This window comes from Sphaeramia orbicularis, chromosome 20 (genome assembly GCF_902148855.1).
Source record: "Sphaeramia orbicularis chromosome 20, fSphaOr1.1, whole genome shotgun sequence".
NCBI classification, from domain to species: domain Eukaryota; kingdom Metazoa; phylum Chordata; class Actinopteri; order Kurtiformes; family Apogonidae; genus Sphaeramia; species Sphaeramia orbicularis.
In genome coordinates, this window is record NC_043976.1 from 8,453,962 (window position 1) to 8,470,124 (window position 16,163).

Sequence of the window (16,163 nt, forward strand, 5' to 3'; positions counted from 1 at the left end):
CTTTTCTGTGTAGAGTTTGTGTGTGTTCCCCATGCTGGGTCCGTGTATGCTAGGTTGATTTTCCCTTCACTGGCCAAGTAGGGTCCAGAGTACAGCCAGTAGTGGAAATGCTCACCTGACCAGGCCTTAGCATTCCAAACCCTCCAGTCAGTGGAAGCTACTGGTCTAGACCTGGAGTTGGTCCCCACGTGTCTTCAGTGGCATTGTACGCACAAGGGCGTATTAGGATGGGTTAAATACAGAGGTAGATATTTCCTATGGGGACAGTAAAAGGGAATTTTACTTTTCTGTATTTTACTTAGGTCAGGGAAAAAAGAAAATCTGTGCTGCTTAATATTTTTATCACTTAACAACTCAAACTGGCAACAAATCACAGGTTTCATTGTGTGATTATATCTTGTATTGACATATGGGATATATATATATTATATATATATATATATATATATATATATATATATATATATATATATATATATATATATATATATACATACACACACACCCGTAAAGACCCAGTGCTACTTTTGTGTCAGTTCCCAAATGAATTTTTCTTTCTATTTAACCTTTCTTAGATGATTTATCACCATTTATTATGATATTATCCTCTGTATTTTGCCTTTTTCACAGTAAATCATGTATTTTCCTATATTCGGTTTCATATATTTTATCTAGATATTCATGAAAACTCAGATTAAATTCAATGTTAATATATCAAAACAGAGAAAACTGAAGAAAAAGTGACTTTTTCAGCAAAGATATCAATAAGTGAACATAAAACAAGCGTCTCCTTCCACTGTCAGTTATCAAACTCCATGGGTTTTACTGGTGAATCAATGTTGTAGAAGATGGCGGTGTTTCCATGGTAACTATGGAGCCTCTGAACGTCCAAATGGGTTATATCTGATGACCATGAAAAAATGAAAAACTGTATTTTACACCAATTATTTACATGGATTGATAGGATTAGTGGATCAACAGGTATTACATAGTTTAGATCAGCAGATGATTTTGGTCGCCAGTGGATTTTTGGGTCTTTATGGGTTAAGTAGGTCAGGGAAAAAAGAAAATTTGTGCTGCTTAATATTTTAATCACTTAACAAGTCAAACTGGTAACAAATCACAGGTTTCATTATATGGTTGTATCTTGTATCGACGTATGGGATGTATATATATTAAGACGGTGTATTATTACACTGTCTCATTCTTGTATTTTCATTTAGGGTCAAAAAGCATCGCAATACAACAGAAGAAGCTCCTCTTTAGGAAAGTGGGAATCCTCTTCCACTGATAAATAATTTAGAGGGCCAGATTTAGAACAAAGTGCTGACTTGGCCTATTTATGATTCATGGATGTATGACGTTCTATTTGACTTGCGTTCTTCAAACAGACAGAAACACCAAAGTGCCGAAAGCTTGCCGGGGGGAAGGAGCTATTCTTAGATGTTTAATGTTTAGAGGTGGCTGAGCTGGAACAAAAGTTTGAACTGGTCTTTCTGAGACAGAGTAAGTCAGTAATGCAGCGGTGAGGAAGTCCATGATGTCTTTATTTGATTCTGAGAAAAATGATAAAATGACTACTAATACTTTTTAATGAGTATATATTTTGCGTCCCATTATGCTTGCATTAATATTACATTCAGCTAGATCCACTCACTTGCTTCTCAGCCCTGAAGGTGAACAAAACAAGAGCCACATCTATTCTCTCTCGACTGCCCTCATCAGTAACACCCACACACAAATTATCTATTTATCCTGCATTTATTCTGCTTTATTTCCTTCATGTCAGCTCTTGACCTGCTCTTATCTTCTATATGCTCCATAAGTCTGTCAGTCCCTTTACCAAAAGAGGGGATGGTAGTTTGTCGCTGCCTGCTTTCCAGCCAATAAAACCATGATATTACTGCTTAATCAATGACAGATGGCTGTGGCTGCAGACAGAAGATAAATGACCCACGCGTCTGTTGTGAAAGCCTTTTAGAAGGACTGGACCAGCAGGGAGGAAAATAGGTGATCAATAAAAGGCACACCTCAAGGCTTTTATATTCTCTTTACACACACCCCCAAAAAACACAAAACAAAACAAAACAAAAAACAAAGGTAGTTAGGGGTAAGGCATGTACAGAAAATAAATGATTAAATAGACAAAGGAGGTGAAGATAAGGCAGAATTTCGACTCCTTTTAATAATTCGTCTACAAATATCACTGTAAAAGCATGTGCATACAGAAATAAAACAGATTAAATACATCAAACAAGAGTACACAATATTACACTCACACTTAACTCTCTGTATAAAAAACCCCTGAGATCATTAATTAGTCAAGTGTGCTTATAATTGCTCTTGTCAAACACGACAAGCCCTGACACAACAGCTCAGTTTCTGACATGAGCTATTTCTGATCCAAATAAGATACAGCAAATGATTTTGTTTTTCTCTCATGGGTGAGATTCATTCCAAAATGACATAACACGAGGCATGAGGAGTGTTATTTCGATGTGCTCTGATGCATGAGTAATCACCTAAATGCAATATCTGTACATATACTGTTTCCACCTTCGCTATATGTTACAGCGCAAATTCGATCCAGCTCAAAAATCGCCTCAAAACAAATATCTATTCCATATTTTTAACCACAGATCTGTTTAAAAAGCACAATTAGCCTTTTTGACTTTAATAATTGGGTGTTTAGTGTTGAATTGAAGTTTCAGAGTGCAATAAGAATGTTTTTTTTTTTAGACTTAATTCCACTCATTCATGCAAAAAAGCAATGACTATCACACAATGTCATGTCCAATGAGGATTTAATATGCAGTTCTGTGTAATAGTCTTAGGCCACCTTCAGCTTCATGATTTTGAAGGGCTGAAATAAGCATACATGTTTATTTTATATTCTCTTTTCTTCAGATATAACAATAAAATACAATGAATACACGCACAGCCTTAAAAGACACACAAAAAACTGAACTATATGTGTTCTACAGGTTAAAGGGAATATATAGTGTGAACAGTTGGAAACATCTGACGTGTGCATAATGAAACCTGGCATAAAACACCCAATCCAATCCAACTTTATTTGTAAAGCACTTTAAAACAACCACAGTGGACCAAAGTGCTATACAGAAGAATAATTACAACCAAAATAGAAGAATAAAACACAGAATAGATTGAAAGACATAGAACTGTACAAAAAAGAAAACAGTGCTGAACAGAAGACTAAATAAAACCCAAATAAAAGAATATAATACAAGAATAGATTAAAAAACATAAAAAGCCATACGATTAAAAAAAAAAAAAGAACAATAAACCACTACCAAATAAAAACAATAGAATAAAAATAATACCTTCAAACATCTCACATGGATTCAAAAGCCAAGGAAAAAAAAAAACATCAGAAGATGTATGCAATAAATGTCATATTGTCTGAACAAAAGGGGTAACGACATGTAAAGTGCAAAGGGAGGTTACATTAAATACAACCACTTAGGTTTACAGGAGCTGTTTATTCCCTGTATTTTTTGTTTTTCATGTTGCACATACTTCATATACTGTATATCCAGATTGTATCTAAACCAACAAACCTAATGTTGACATAGGACTTTTGCACATTATTGTACATCACTGAAAATAATATCTGAAGTCCATTTCAGACCTGAACCAGCTTCAATATGCAAAAAATTGCACTCCCTTTTACATTTAATGAACATATTTCCTTTTTTGAAACTTTTGGGTCAACATCTCAGAATAAAAAAAAATATCCCAGTGATACATAGTTTTTTTTTTTACTGCTGTTTAATGACCCAAACAGCATCTAATTGTGACATTTGCCTGTTTTATAGGAATACTCTGAAATTCAAAATTTCCAATATTAGTGTGTTATTGGAGGACATAACAAGACTTTATTAGTTTTGTGAAAATTTTCAAAATCTTTTATTGTTATGTAGAAAATCAAGGTCATTGAAGTTCCTTTCTCATATGTGGCAAAATAAGTAAACAAATCCAGGAAGTACATATAAAAAATACAAGAAAAACACATATAAGGTGAAAGGAACATGTATTTTAGAACATTAGAACATCACATTTGGAACATTAGAACAACAAAAGTGCTGATCCAGGCACCTGTCGACATACACATTATCCCTTTGAACAGCCTTACTTATGGAATTTTTCAAAATCTTTTATTGTCATGTAGAAAATCAAGGTCAGTGAAGTTACCATATTTGGTTCCTTGGCCATATGTGGCAAAATAAAGTAATTAGTCAAAAATAAATAAATAAATCCGTGAAGTACATTTAAAAAATACAAGAAAAAACACTTGTTAAGTGAAGGGAACATGTATTTTAGAACATTAGAACATCACATTTGTAACATTAGAACATCATCCAGACCCCTGTCCACATCCACATGATCCCTCTGAACATCATTCCTTACATTAGTACCATTACTTCATGGTACCTAACGAAGCAGGTACACTCACTGTTCATGCAGAGGTGGACCTTACACACCCTGCAGACCACACTGGACCTGAGATTGTTGACTCACTGTAATTGTTGCTTTCACTGACTTGTAATGTGTGTGGAAATGCTCAAAAATAGTCACTTGTCCAATAAAGAGTTAAAGCAGTGTTTTTCAACCTTGGGGTCGGGATCTCATGTGGGGTTGTCTGGAATTCAAATGGGGTTGCCTGAAATTTCTAGTAATTGATGAAAATAAAAATTTACTTATAAAAAATACAGTGAGTTCAGAGAAACGATCACAAACATAAAAGACATGACAAACGCTGAAGCTGAAACTGAAGCACTGTGGTTCTGTTTATCTTTCAAATGTTCATTGTGGCCAGTTTCAGATGCTGCAGCTCTTTCATAATTCATAGTTTGAGTTATTGTTTGTTCAGTATTAATTGTCAGCCTTGTAAATACAAACTGAATGAATGAATGAATGAATGAATGAATGAATGAATGAATGAATGAAATCTTTATTTCGAACATGTAAACACAAAAGCAAAAATCAACCAGCAAAATATAAGTACTGGCACATAAATGACTGATAAGCAAACAAACCACAAAAATAATAAATAAATACTAATAGTAATTATTATTATTATTATTATTATTATTATTATTATTATTATTATTATTATTAATAATAATAATAATAATAATAATAATAATAATAATAATAATGATGATGATAATAATAATAAAACAAATGAAATAGAATTATACATGCTCGAAAAGGAGTAGGAAGAAGTAAAAACTTATGTACTCCTACCCCCAATAACTGGACTGACTGTACATATCCTGACGAAGGAAAATTCACACTTTGTGCAGTAATCTCAATCTGGCTTTTTTGTCTCTGTCCATAATAATATACATTATATAGCCTAAATATCATCTAAAATTAACGTTTATTGTGCAACATAGTATAGCAAACTATTACATGATCAAAAATGTTAAAGTTAGAATTAGAGTTAAAGGTATAGAAGTGCAGAAGCTGAAGTGTGTTTTTTTTTTGCATTACAGAAAATAATAAACTTTCTAATCGTCCATTGGCAGCAATTTGTCTTCATTATGTACTCACATCTGTACAGAGATTTCAGTAGATTCAAAGCAGTTCACGAGTGCGGACACTGTGCAGCTGAGTACACAAGCTTCTTACAGGAGGGTTACTTGTAAAAGGACTGCATCTGACTAGCGTCTCCCACACCAGCTAATAAAATCAATAATCTCTTATGACTAAGAAAGTAAGGATACCATCTGTCTGTGGAGCCTCTCAGCTGCCTGACATGAAATTAGTGTAGTCAGGATTAAGAAGGCTTAAAGGGCTATCTCCCCTGAGATATTTCTTAAATCAAACTCATTTTTTTTCTGCACCACTGTTTAGAAAGATAATATAAAGACCTCCAGCATTTCAGTTCCTTGAGCTCATCTTCAAGAGCCTGAGTTGTTCTTTAGGCAAAACATCCATGAATTTCTTACATCAGATGGTGAAAGACAAAAAAAAAAAAAAAAAAAAAAAAGCACACTATTACACACACAATTACTATTACTGCTCCCTGTTTCATTGGGTTCAATGAACTGTCAGGCAGTTAAATAGAGTTTACTGTGTTTAGGATTTCTTGGTTTATTCCTTTGGCGCAGACACTGGATGTAAAAGCAGTTACAGCTTTACAACCCCCGCAGTCATTTTAAAAGTCACTATTTAACCCTAGTGTTATGCTTCTGCTCAAGAAACACAGGGAAGTGCCTCTGACATTTTATGAGGATTGCATTAAAACATGACATCCAAATGTAACTAAAATTTTATTACAAAAATAAATATCCCATCTTTATAATAACAAGTGGTGCCAGGCATAACAAACCCTGCCCCTCAAACATATTGTAGCTTATTTTGGCATCGATCCAGTTTATATCATCATGTCTATGTGTGTGCTGATGTCAGCATATGAATTGCCTCTATATACAGGGTGGGGAAGCAAAATTTACAATATTTTGAGGCAGGGATTGAAAGACAGTGCATGACCAATTAGTTTATTGAAAGTCATGAGAATTTATTTGCCACAAGAAAATGTACATAATAGAAAATGTTTTTATTCTATGTGTCCTCCTTCTTTCTCAATAACTGCCTTCACACGCTTCCTGAAACTTGCGCAAGTGTTCCTCAAATATTCGGGTGACAACTTCTCCCATTCTTCTTTAATAGTATCTTCCAGACTTTCTCGTAATAGTTTTGCTCATAGTCATTCTCTTCTTTCCATTATAAACAGTCTTTATGGACACTCCAACTATTTTTGAAATCTCCTTTGGTGTGACGAGTGCATTCAGCAAATCACACACTCTTTGACGTTTGCTTTCCTGATTACTCATATGGGCAAAAGTTTCTGAAAAGGTATGGATAATAGTGTTAGGTATGATTATGACATCAATATATGTTTGGTTTCAAAACAATTGACATAGTGCCTGCTGAGAAAAAAACAACTAAATGTTCATTGTAAATTTTGCTTCCCCACCCTGTATGTGCCAAGTTTGAAGTAAATTGAAACAAAGTTGATGTTTTTATAGACAAGTGAAATCTTGCCCATTATAAGTAAATGAAGAAAAAAAAGATTTTAGAAATTTATAAAAAATTGAAACTTTGACCTATTTTTCCCAAAATGTCAACACATCTATTCTGGGTCACTTGCAATCTATAAACCAAATATGGTATGAATTCAACCAATAGTTTTATTGCTACAGGCATTTCAAAGTTCGCTCATTATAAGTAAATGGAAAAAAAAAAAAAGATTTGAAAAATTAATGAAAAATTTGAACTTTGACCTATTGTTCCCAAAATGTAATGAGATTTATTCTGGGTCACTGGCAATATATCAACCCAATTTAGTATGAATTCAACCAATAGTTTTGCTGCTAGAGTGTTAACAAACAAACAAAGAAACCAAACCAAAAACAATACCTTCGGGCGGTGGGGTAATACAACATCCACACTCCAGAACGACTTAACCTTCAAACACCCAAACAGCTGCTGGTGACCAAAAGCATCTACTGCCTATTTCATAACCTCTGAACCACTAAGCCTATCAGCACATTTAAAAAATTCAGATAAAATGCAGGCTTTTTAGTGAACGTGGAAACACTGTCACTTTCTGCAACATTGATTCACCAGTAAAACCCATGTAGTGTGTCAATGACAGTCACTTCTTAAGTTAAGTTATGATACATTTTGCTGAAAAAGGGACTTTTGTTACAGTTTCTCAGTTTTGATATAATAATCTTCAATTTTGCCCAAATTGTTACTAATGTCTACATGGTCAGTAAATTAAACACATCATTAGCCTCATATCATAATTGTCTAAGTCAATATCACTTACTGCATACTTGTTACTTTATTTACTATTGTTATTATTACTATTTATGTCATTCAGTCACTTTAACAAATTTGTTTTATATTTTTTATTTTTCTATTGTATTTGATGTTTATTGTCTTGTGTGTCTGTACATTTGAATTTCCCCATTAGAGGATCAACAAACTATATCTTATCTTATCTTATCTTATCTTATCTTATCTTATCTTATCTTATCATAATTCATATTTTTGGCCAAATTGTCATATCTGCATAACTTTACTCTCCTAACACTGTTGCTTCATTTAATGCAAATATGACAATTTGGCCAAAAATATGACTTTAGTAATTATGCTATGAGGCTAATGATATGAAAAATGCATCTTTTTTCTGAAAAATTTGTTCAAGGGTTAAACATTTCAAGGCTGTCATTGTAAATAAGAAACATTTAACTGTTAAAATACAGGTTATTCTACATTACGACTCTAATGCCCTCAAACATCTCATGCTTATAATGCTCCAGACCTGATATCTTTTTATTTTCTTTGATGTTGTAAAGCCCTTCTGCTCTACTATAACTGTAATATAATCTGCTACCTCTGTGGGTCAAATATAAATATTTAATCCCATAACATTAATTTTCACTGCTCTCCACTTTATGGGATTGTTAAGAACTTAATGTAAACGCTGGCATGGAGCTAATTGCTACAACATCACAAATCACCCTCTATGGTGTTATGTACCAATTAAAATCACAGTCATGTAGCAGAAGTCGTGGCTGTGGCAGCTACTGACAGTATGATCTATATCACCAGCTGAGGCTCCTGTTGCATTGCTGGGGGGATGAACTCAACAATCTAATTTCAGTGCTTTCAACTTCCCCATATTGAAGTGACTATAAATTTATACCCGCCTTTTAGCAGTTTTCACACAGTAGATGCCTAAATTGACTTACATATGATATTCTTTTTACATTAGCAATTTACACATGACTCTTTTTTTTTTTTTTTTTTGGCAATGAGGTCGAAGACAAGATAGAAATGCAGGAGCCTGATCAGGAACATGCACACCAGAGAGAAGAAAACACGTGGGCTTATTAGGTCTCCAACAGCAAATGACAAGATCCCAGAGGGGGTTGTGGGAATCCTAACCACTGCTACACTATGAAATAGCACATTCATTCAGAACATATAGAAGAGAGAGAGAGAGAGAGAGAGAGAGAGAGAGAGAGAGAGAGAGAGAGAGAGAGAGAGAGAGAGAGGTAATGTGGTTAGAAATGAGCCATGTAGCAGATGGTGAACCCCACCCTTCAGCACGTCTACATCATTATGAGATTATTATTACATAATTAAACACGTATGGTAGTTGAGGAAATAAAGGCAGAATACAAACTGCTTGATTTTGTTTTTTTTGTGTGTGTTTTTCTTTTTTACTCTTCTATGGGAGATTAAACGCTGCTTTCAAAAGTGTATGAATTTTAATGTTAAAATCACGTTGCTGATGATGACTGACCGACGCACATCCCTCTCCCCTCTGAGAGATGACGAATAAGAGCGGGTTTAGGTGTGAAACAGTCTTACAGGGTGAGGGAGGAGGGGAAGAAAAGGAGGAGGAGGGGGAGGAGGAGGAGGAGGAGGAGGAGGAGGAGAAAGCAAACCACTGGCTGTGACAGTGACAGTTGCTTCTCTCCTCGGTTTCCCCCCCTCAGCTTCATCTTCATCATCCTCATCATCCTCATTAGCCTCAGCAGCAGCAGCAGCAGCTTCAGCTTCATCAGCGGCAGAAGCAGCGACCACAGACGGCGTGGAGAACAAATACGCGTCACGCGTCTTCAAGAGGCGCTCCACTCGAAGGGGAAGATGGGGAAATGGCACTTGACCAAATGTAGGGATCAAGAAATCACACAAAATCTTCATTTATGACACAAGCCTGCGTTTATGCACCAGTAGGAACTATTTAAAGAGCAAAAGGTAAGACATTTGACACTGTTTTTGCTTTCTGCGTCCACTTGGCACCATTACGCAAATGCATCAAAAAAGCCGCCGTAGAAATAGCTTAAAATTAAGATTTTACAAAATACTAAATGCATACTTTGACACATTTATCTTTATTCTAATGTTTGACCAGGAAAAGAAAAGATTTTTCTCATTCATATCATCAAGTCTTGCAATTACAAATCCGAAAAGATCATTTACCCGAAACAATAGGTTTATTAATACGTGCATTTTTTTTTTTTTTTTTTTTTTTTACTCTTAAGCGATTTTTCTTATGGGAGAAATATTAAGTCATAATTGTACAGACCGTTCAAACGCTCACAGCATTGCATTGATGCATTTGATTTCAGTCTTTCATGGCTTACTTTTTGGTATTTGGGATGATATTTGTAACCCTGACATCAAAATGACCACAATATGTAATTATAATGCAGAATCAAGTTGTAATTGCAAAAGCAGGGACGACCCAAAGCTTGAGAAAAAGAGAGAAAGCAAATAAGAGTATCTATCTGCCCCCTTGTGGTTTTAATTCATGCTGTGTCTTAAGGGATTTAGAGAATGAGTGTTTGTATGCAAAAGAAATGAAAAAAGCTAATTTTATTGAAAAGTTAGACTTAATATTCTCATTTACTGTGTAATGTTTAAATAACATGTAGTAATTTTATCTACAAACCAAATATGCAAATTGTCAAAAAGTACACTCCAGAAAGCACCCTCATTCAGCCCAATTTAGCCCCTTCAGACATTCCTTTTTACAGGATTTGTTAATTTATGGTGTGTGGCTCCATTCATCCCATAAGTGGCCCACATTCATGTATCATTCCCTCCGTGGTTTCCTGTTATGTAATTTCATCCCCATCAGCCTGCATCAGCCTCACAATGTTTGCTGCTTATATGAGCTTGCATGGGATATATAAAGAAGTAACACAACACCAGTATAAGACTGAGCAGAGTAAAAAGGTACGTGAGAAAGGAGTGAGAAGTGTGTTTTTCCCCTTGTGCACACATGTATGTGTGTGTTTGCATGGTTGTAGTTTGTGTTTGTGTGTGGAAGTGTGGGGGATGGACACAAAGCAAATGATGGATTATGCAAACATGAGCACTGTTTTGGAAAATATCAGCTTTAAACTAATGAAAGAAATCAGACTACAGTTCTCAGCAGTATTACAGTGTTTTTTTTACATGATAATGCTGAAATGATTCTCACTTCATTTTTCAGATTTTACCCCTTTCAACACCTAGAAAAACATGGATGTATCTTCATCTTCACTGCAGTACGGATCAAAAAAACGGGTTAAGATTCACCCAAATACAGTCACAGTTAAATATGCCACTCACTTCCCTCAGCCTGGTGATGAAGGCTATGATGATGCACCCTCTTTTGAGGAGTTTGGCGCCTTTGCAGAAGCTAATGTTGGAAAGAGACTTGTCTCAGACAGTAAAGGGGGCAGGACTTTCTTTGGAACCATGGAGACGCAGCCTAAGCAGCCAAGTGTGCAGAGGGACAAGGGAGTTGAAAGCCAGCTGGCCAGCTTTGGTGAGGCAAATGTGTTGGCCTCCAGAGTCACCTGGATGGCCTTGTTTGGGGCAGCGGTGGCTCACGGTTGCGTGGCACTGATCACCCGTTTAGCAGCTGACCGATCGAAAGTGCCCTCACTTGAGCTGCTCTTCATTCGCTCTGTGATCCAAGTGCTGTCCATCCTGGTGGTCTTCTATTACCACGAGGCTCCCTTCGGTCCAAAGGGCTACAGGCTGCGACTCTTCTTCTACGGCGTCTGCAACGTAATCTCAATCACCTGCGCCTACACGTCCTTTGCCATTGTCCCACCCAGTAATGGCACCATCATGTGGCGTGCCTCCACTACAGTCTTCAGTGCTGTTCTGGCCTTCCTGTTGCTGGATGAGAGGCTGGGTTACACAGATGTGGTCACAGTGGTGGGGAGTGTGTTTGGTCTTTGCCTGGTGATGGTGCCCAACATAGCTGATGAAGAGAAGTCCAGGCTGGGCTTTTGGAAGGAGGCCTTTGGCTACACAATGACAGTGATGGCCGGCTTGACCGCTGCCCTCTCTATGATCGTCTACAGAGCCATTAAGGAGCGTGTCAGCATGTGGACGGCACTCTTCACCTTTGGCTGGACGGGCACAGTGTGGGGGGCCTCCACCATGTTTATCATGCAGGAGCCCATCATTCCTCTGGATGCGGAGACCTGGGGCTATTTAACTGGGATCTGTATCTGCTCTACTGTGGCGTTCCTGGGAGTCTACTATGCTCTGAACAAGTTTCATCCAGCCTTAGTTAGCACCGTGCAGCATCTAGAGATCGTGGTTGCCATGTTTCTCCAGCTCATTGTTCTGAGGATGATCCCATCCGTTTATGACGTCATCGGAGGCCTGGTCATCATGGTCAGTGTGTTCACCCTGACAGGAGTCAAGCTGTACAGGGTGAGCCGGGCCATTCGACAGGATTACCAAGAGATCCTAGACTCACCCATTAAATGAGTTTAGATATGTCAGTCTACCTGTTTACAAATGTTGCTTGGTTGTGCAATTCAAAAGAATGTCTGGATCATTTGGCAATTTTGTATTGTTGTGTTGTTGGAAGAGTGCCAGTTGTGTAACTAATGTCTTAATATTTGTGTGTGACATAAAAGACAAATGTAATATGGTGACCTTTCCCCCTTATAGTACTGCTTTAATGTCAAATTGTGTCAAGGACCAAAATATCAGCAAAAAAAGAAAAAAACAACAACAATCAGTTTAATTTTTGTGATTTTCTTTTCAGCATTTGCAATCATATTGAGTCTGGTCTTGTGAGTGGCAGTGAAAAAAAAAACGTTTTAATGATAATTTTCTAAAATGATAACATGAAATAAGAGTGGTGTGTTCTGCTGTTGTTGCACTGCCACACTTGTCACACTCTGTAAATGTCAGCCCAGAGATCATTCATCCTACATACAAAGAATGAAATAATAAAAATAAATACCACCAAGTTTTCTTTAAATAAAGGGTATTGATTTTCTTACCTTCAGTCATTGCTTGCCAACACAACATTTTTTCTTTAAAAAGCCATAACCTTTAGAAGAGTGTGTATCATGAGGTCATGGTAGCTTCTGCTGCATTACATTGTGTAAAGGAAATTAATGCCATATATTATTCCATGCACCATTTTCTTTCAGTAATATTTGTGCATAAACTGCACCTTTCAGTGATTTCCCATTGACTCAGTTATTTTCTGGCTCTGGCTAATGGTTGATATTTAACACTAATGATCACATCCCTGGATGTTGCCTCTGTTTTCTATCATTCACATAAACTATGTCCAGAGGCAGGAGCACTGTATTGAATTAAAGTCCCTTTAACAACATGAGACCTTCTGCTTTTTCTGTAGTATACGATTTTAGTGGCACACCAATGACGTTTCCTCTGTGCATAGAAGGCGGTCTCTGTGATTTCCCTGAGGCAAAGTAACAACAATGGAATGAAATAAAGGCATAATGATGATGAAAGCAAATGAAAGGAGACATGTTGCATGATGTAGTTATGACACAACATAGTTGTTTCACTAAGAGCCCAGCAGGTGGCATTCACAATCCACTTCATTACATGACTGTGTAAGCAGAAGTAACGCTTTACCAGACCAAATTATTAATAGAAGTAGTGGTGTATGCAGTGGTTCACAGTATATGGCTGGTTAAGTTCACTACTTCAACACAATTTTAACACAAAACCCTTCTGTGTAGAAACCCAATTAATTACAGCAGAAGCAGAAGTTAAAATGATCAAGACACTTTTATGGTAAAACTGAAGATAATTGTGGTTTAGCCACACACGACAGAAGTGTTGAAGAAGTCAATAACAGAGATAAATATTAAAATACCAGACAGTACAAACAAAAATAAAAATGCAATTGTTTTCTTACTTTGATTACATAGGTTATACTCTTACACTGGTACAGCAGAAGCCTAAAAACTGAAATAAAGCCCTTTTATCCTTCTATATTCTTGCTGCATCATACTCATGTTCTGAAATGCTCTTTTTAATGCTGAAAACAGAATACGTGTGGAGGAGGCCCATCTGTTTGAGCAGGAAACAGACTGCATCCTGCAGCGAGCTACACAAGCTTCCAAATTACTCTGCAACTCTCTTCACCGCATACATGTTTATTAAGCATCATCATTTCCCAGGAGGAGCCACAATGGAATTTGAGAGCAAGTTATTGTGTGTCTCTGTGTGTGAGCGTCATTGTGGAGATGACTTGGCATTTTGCTTTGGCTATTTTTCAGTTATTGTTTATTATCATTCATTAAGGAGCCTCGCAAAAATAAATAAATAAATAAATAAATAAATAAATAAATAAATAAATGAGTAAATAAATAAATAGTTTTGGTGCCAACAAATAAGTTAAGATTTGGCTTTTCCTTTTTGTTTGACTTGGCAAATTGAAAAAATAAATTAACCTAATATGCAGAAATATGAAGGTTTAATGACACTAAACGAAGATCACTGTTCAGGAAACTTTTATTTTTAAGTTAAAGCAAAATCCATTAAAAACACTAAAAGGATGAAAAAACTGCTTCCCTGATTTTTTTTTTTTTTTTTTTTTTATTGTGATAATGGTGACGCTTACCAATCGAGAAATGATAGATGCTTGTATGAATGCAAAACATCAACAGCTGCAGTGTGATTAACCGACAGCTTCATCTTCCAATCAGAGGAGGCTTTGTTGTCCTGATCCAATCAGATGGAGCAGGCGGAACCTGGAGTGTGAACAGCTTGTGTAGAGGCAGCTAGCTTAGCCTTAGCCGTTCTGTGCAATGACATGCTTTGATATAGAAATGCTACTCCAACGGGGCATAGGGTTTCATCTGCTAGGCTAGCTCCTTCAAGTGGAAAAATTACTGGCAGCTTGCTGGTACTGTGGACATCACTCCTGTGCATCAACTTTCAGCCTGCGTGACACTCAATTTCTCCTGGAGATAAGAAGAAGTGACCGTCAGAAATCAGGTAAGACGTGTTGTGACTGAACAGAGTATGAATCTGGATCTGTCTCTACAGCTATCAGATCCAGGCTACCGCACCAACGTCTCTCACGAAAGCTACAGGCTAGCTGCTGCTATCCTTGAATCCACCGAGTGTAACAGTTAACTCACGTCGGCTAATGGCTAACTGTTAACCCAGACAAAACCAGTTTGTCGGCTTGCCAACATAACCAGCATACTGTTATCCACCTGGCTAACGGTTAGTTTGGCTGTGGGCGTCATATTTAGGACACTTTAAAGCGTTTTTTTTTTTTTTTTTTTTTTTTGGGGGGGGGGGGGGGGGTCTGCTTACACGGTTTAGCCAAGTTAGGTAGCATGACACGCTGTCAGGCTTAAGTCATAAGATAAACGTTCAGATAAAACCGCTGCATGTATTAAAATGGGCACAATTAAATTAATGCAGGGTACTAAACTAAATTTATTTTTTGATAATGGAAACAGAATAGCTACAATTAACAAGCCTCCCAACGGAAACGCCAGTATTTTAACACACTGCATCCTCAGGTCTTAATTCACTATTTTCTATTTTTTTCATCTTTTAGCTAAAGGCTAATGTTACCAAAGCTCAAGTTGAAGTTGTTGTGCTCTGAATGGAGAGACAAGCCTGGTCATGGTCACGATGGAGGCATTCTTCAACATTAACTTAGGATCTCTTGTATTCATCTTATTGGGAGAGACTACCCTAAATGTTGTTTTGTGGTCAGTTTATCACCAGTTGCTCTCCTACTAATATGGCTTTTGTTATGCATCTGAACTGTAGCTTCTACTGTTGCATCAAAGGTTTTATTAAGTGGTGGAATGCTCTCCTACAAGTTGGAAGTATTACCCATAAAGACCCAAACACAAACTGGTGACCAAAATCAATTACTGATATCAAATGTTAAATAACACTTGATCCACTAATCTTATCAGTACATGTGAATAACTGGTGTAAAATGCAGATTGTCATCTTTTCGTGGTCATCAGATATGACCCATTTGGACATTCAGAGGCTCCGTAGTGAACGTGGAAAGTAACATCATCAACATTGATTCACCAGTAAAACCCCTGGAGTTGGATCAGTGACAGTGGATGGAGGCATTTGGTTTATGTTCAGCTGATAATATTTTTGATACTTTTTCTTAATTTGTCTCAGTTTTGATGTAATCTTTGAATTTACTCTGAGCTTTAATGAACAATCTACATGGTCTGTGAATTAAATATAGGAAAATACACAATTTACAGTGGAAAAAAGAAAAATAAAGAGGATAATATTATATTAAATGGTGATAAATCACTTAATAAAAGTTA

The 16,163-nt window shown here is 36.6% G+C and overlaps 2 protein-coding genes across 2 annotated transcripts in view; both read left to right on the forward strand.

The window, feature by feature from the left end:
* The first annotated feature begins 9,479 nt into the window (after positions 1 to 9,479).
* Positions 9,480 to 13,193, forward strand: slc35g2b (solute carrier family 35 member G2b). The gene is made up of 2 exons (XM_030123684.1): positions 9,480 to 9,810; positions 11,054 to 13,193. Exon 2 carries the CDS (start codon positions 11,083 to 11,085, stop codon positions 12,331 to 12,333), a length of 1,251 nt encoding a protein of 416 aa, XP_029979544.1. The 5' UTR covers positions 9,480 to 9,810; positions 11,054 to 11,082; the 3' UTR covers positions 12,334 to 13,193.
* Positions 13,194 to 14,642: 1,449 nt separating this feature from the next.
* nck1b (NCK adaptor protein 1b) overlaps positions 14,643 to 16,163 on the forward strand; it is a 29,209-nt gene continuing 27,688 nt past the window's right edge. Inside the window, 1 exon segment of the mRNA XM_030123349.1 lies at positions 14,643 to 14,838. The gene's annotated coding sequence lies outside the window, so the exon portion shown is untranslated.

What these genes read in the sequence shown, in the direction of transcription:
- slc35g2b (XM_030123684.1), top strand. Translation starts at nt 11,083, where the DNA reads ATGGATGTATCTTCATCTTCACTGCAGTACGGATCAAAAAAACGGGTT.